Below are 3,813 nucleotides of genomic sequence, written 5' to 3' on the forward strand. Positions count from 1 at the left end.
CCCTGCCTCCAGACCCCCCCATCCTCACCCCATCCTCACCCCAGACCCACCTGAGCGTTCCCTCCCCGAGTGGGAGGCACAGCAGGGTCAGGACCAGCCCCCACATGTCCCTGGCGGTGGCGGTGGCTCGGTGGCAGCTCCGGGGCCAGGACAGGCTGGCAATGGGCAGATCCGTGCCCGGCTCCTTCCTCCTGCCCTCGCTCCCTGCTCCCACCCTCACTTTGGTCACCACATCCACCCTGATTTCCCTCCTCACCCAGCTCAGCGCCTCCCATACCGAGACCAAACACGGCACGTCTGATAAAAAGCGAAATGCTGTCCTTATCACCCAGGTAAAGGCTTTTTCTCTCGAGCTTTCCAGAAAACAAAGGCAAAAAACCACACACACCCTTTCCAGCGAATGGAAATTCCTGCTGCTGTTGTTCTGGGACTGGGCAGGAGCAGCCGTGTTTCAGGTGCCTGCAGACCTGCTGGCCGCTTCCATCCAAGTTTTTGGGCATGGAATGATGCTTGGAATCTTCAGAAGCTCGGAAATCCCCCCGAGTTTCCCTTTCTCCTCCATGGCATCCTGATGGATCTGCCTTGGCCTGGGCAGATCCTGCAGGGAGCAAAGGGGACAGTGAGGAGCAGCAGGGACCAGCAGAGCCTGTCCCCTCCTGCCACCACCACCCTGTTTCCAGCAGAAAATTCCCATTCCAGAGGGAGGAGGAGGAGGAGGAGGAAGAGGAGGAGGAACGTCCTTCCTCGCTGTCCACGCCCGCTTAATCTCGGTCCCAGCGCACTCAGCCTGTGTCAATATTTTGACACAAAGCTCGGAGCACTCTGTGTCCTTCCCCCGGGAAGTGACAGAGCCGTGAGCACATCTGGGAACGAGCTTCGGTGATAAAGAACATCCAAAGAACAGCTCTGGATCCTGGGAAAGAGCGGGGTCACCCAACCTCCCCTCGCCCAGGGTGTTCCCCGTCCCCTTCAGCCACACCCTGCAATTCCTGATATTCCCAGGGCAGTTTTCCCAGGCTGAGCAGCCCCACTGCAGGGTTTAGGGGTCATTTGGGTATCGTGACTCACCTCACAGCCTCACATTCCCGCTTGGATAAACCACAGGGCTTGGGCAAACCTTTTCCAGCCGCAGGGAAGCTCAGGGCTCCTCCCCTGAGGTTTCCCGAGGGTTGGAGGTGGAATCTGCCCATCCTTGGGGCTTTATCCCCGGGCCTGGAGCTCATCCCAGCGCTTACCTTGCTGGAGAAAGGGATTGTGAGCCACGGAACCCCTCAGGCTCAGGCCAACAAACCCAAGGGCTCAGAGACCGTTTGGGATTCTCGGGTTTATTTGTTACAGGAGGTGCTGAGGACACACCCACACACAAATCCCGAGGGATGGGGACGGAAAGGAACAGAAAGGTCCCTGGGAATGCCGTGGCACTCCATGGGCCGGGAGAGGGGCCGGAATTTGCTCCCTCTAGGCCGACAGGGCGAAGCCCACGCGGTTGTTGGCCATGTCGAAGACGGTGTAATATTCCTTCAGGAAAATGTCTCCCAGGATCCAGAGGGGCTGCCCGTCCTGGGAGGGCAGGTAGGTGACCTCGATGCCCAGGGTGCAGTAGCCATTGCTCTGCAGGAGGGGAATAGAGGGGGTCAGCACCTCCAGCAGGCGCGGGGCGAGCGGCGCCGCTGCCCGGGGAGCTCCACGCTCCTCCTGGAGCCGCAGGAATTATCCGGATGGATCCCAGACCCCTCATCCTCACCCCCATCCTCACCCCAGACCCCTCATCCTCATCCCCAGACCCCTCACCCTGCCTCCAGACCCCTCATCCTCATCCCCATCCTCACCCCAGACCCCTCATCCTCACCCCCAGACCACTCACCCTGCCTCCAGACCCCTCATCCTCATCCCCATCCTCACCCCAGACCCCTCACGTACGTTCAGGACGTAGGCGGAGGGGGAGAGCTGGAGCTGAGCGCCGCCGATGCTGAAGGTGATGGGGGGCATGCTCTGGGTGTCATTGCAGTCCACAGCGTACTGTGGGGACACGAGGTGGTGGCAGGGAGGGGACAGAGGCCATCGCGTGCCAGCGTGACCAGCGCTCCCTCCCCTGGCACCGTGGGATCATGGAATGGTTGGGGTGGGAAGGGAATTTAAACATCACCCAGAGCCTCTCCACACTTTCCACCATCCCAGGCTGCTCCAGCCTGGCCTTGGACGCTCCCAGGGATCCAGGGGCAGCCACAGCTTCTCTGGGAAATCCATTCCAGGGCCTCCCCACCCTCACTGAGAGGAATTCCTCCCTGTATCAAACCTAAATTTCCTCTTGTTCAATCTGAACCCATTTCCCTTGTCCTGTCACTCCAGGCCCTTGTCCCAAGTCCCTCTCCGGCTTCCCCACAGCCCCTTCAGATCCTGGAACAGGCTGTGAGGTTTCCACACCATGTTCTCCTCTCCAGGCTGAACATCCCCACCTTTCTCAGCCTGACGTCCCCTCATCCTGTCACGCCTGCAGTCCCTTGTCCTGCAGCTGCCACATGACTTTTGTGGGCTCTGATTCCTGTGAAGGCTCCCCACTGCTCCAGACCCCCCAAAATCCCCACACTCACCCCATAGCTGGTCTCCTGGGCTCCCAGGGCCTCCAGGATGCTCTGTATGTAATCCTGGGGCACGGTCAGCAGGAATGTCCCCGTGTCCACGATGGCCTGGCAGCCCTGGCTGCACCAGCCGGTCACTGACTGCCCGATGGCAAACCTGGCAGGGGAACGGGGACAAGGGCATGGCTTTGGGCACCTGCTGGCCCCTAAACCCAAAACATCGAGTCCCAAACCCTGCAAAGCTGCAGCTGAGCCACGGCGTGGTGGCCAGAGGTACAAACACCACTCACTCCTCAAGTGCCACCTGCCAGTAAAGCTCCTGTGTCACCGGCACCCACGTGATGTCCCCCTGGAAGAGCTGAGGGTCGACACCCCCAAGGATGAGCTCTCCCCCATACTCATAGGTGGGCTGGCTGCAAAAAAAAACCAGTCACAGCAGCAGAGATCAGGAAATCTGTGTGGTAATCATGGGCTAGAGAGGGATAAATCCCCAGGGAACCCTCATGGGGACAGGCAGGGCACACCACGACCTGCAGAGCGCCCTGAAAGGTTTTTACCGTGAGAAGTAAAAGCTGAAGATGGGCTCAGCGAGCTGGTCCTGCTCCAGCATCCCCTCCAGAGCCGTGGCCATCCCTCCCACTGCCAGAGAGGGGTAGGCCATGCCCAGGATGCCATCAAAATCCGCAAAGTAGAAAGGCTGGGTGGGCTCGTCCTGGCTGAGCCCGAACGCCTGGTTTGTGACAGTGATGCTCTGGATCTGCAGGGGAAGGGGATCCGAGGTCAGCCAGGCAAACCCAAGGCGGGGCTGCTGCTCTGAAAGCACTGCAGGGTCACAGCTGCTGCCAACAGCGCCAGGCAGAGGGGAAAATTGGGAAAAAAATCCAGGAATTGGGTTAAAAGCCAGCCCAAGGCCAGCTGGGTGACTGAGGGTGGCAGGAAAGGCTTTGTGTCTGCACAGGGTTTGTCCAAGTCCAACACAGGACATGAGATTGGCCCTTAGGCTGCTCCAGGGCTCATCCATGGGGCAGGACACGGCAGGGGAGGCAGGGATGGCACGGGCAGCACTCACCCTGAGCGTGTCAGAGCCCAGCACGATGGTGACGGAGCCGCTGCCGTATGACACGGTGGAGGACTGGCCACTGGGGGTGAAGGTGGCCGAGTCACTGGCCTTGAACTTGGCGTGGTTGACTGGGGGAGAGAGGAGAGAGGAAAGCCCTGGGCATGGGCTGCAGTG

General features: G+C 60.2%; 2 protein-coding genes across 3 annotated transcripts in view; both read right to left on the minus strand.

Annotated features, from left to right (window-relative positions):
- The window catches only part of LOC107214993 (gastricsin-like), a 6,055-nt gene extending 5,226 nt beyond the window's left edge, over window positions 1-829 (minus strand). Inside the window, exon 1 of one of the 2 annotated variants that reach the window (XM_015650898.3) lies at window positions 389-829. Coding sequence is in view for 1 of the 2 variants with exons in the window: in XM_015650897.3 (XP_015506383.1) it covers window positions 51-106 (56 nt within the window). In the remaining variant the exon portion in view is untranslated. Of the gene's footprint in view, window positions 1-50 lie in introns of both variants that reach the window. The other variant, XM_015650897.3, reaches the window with a different exon arrangement.
- Window positions 830-1,269: 440 nt separating this feature from the next.
- The window catches only part of LOC107214994 (gastricsin), a 5,014-nt gene continuing 2,470 nt past the window's right edge, over window positions 1,270-3,813 (minus strand). The window contains exons 4-9 of the mRNA XM_033519945.1: window positions 3,649-3,767; window positions 3,137-3,336; window positions 2,870-2,992; window positions 2,586-2,736; window positions 1,921-2,019; window positions 1,270-1,611 (exon numbers count right to left, since the gene is read on the minus strand). Of these exons, the coding sequence (XP_033375836.1) occupies window positions 1,459-1,611; window positions 1,921-2,019; window positions 2,586-2,736; window positions 2,870-2,992; window positions 3,137-3,336; window positions 3,649-3,767 (845 nt within the window). The 3' untranslated portion in view covers window positions 1,270-1,458. The remainder of the gene's footprint in view (window positions 1,612-1,920; window positions 2,020-2,585; window positions 2,737-2,869; window positions 2,993-3,136; window positions 3,337-3,648; window positions 3,768-3,813) is intronic.

Source organism: Parus major, chromosome 26, assembly GCF_001522545.3.
Source record: "Parus major isolate Abel chromosome 26, Parus_major1.1, whole genome shotgun sequence".
Classification (NCBI taxonomy): domain Eukaryota; kingdom Metazoa; phylum Chordata; class Aves; order Passeriformes; family Paridae; genus Parus; species Parus major.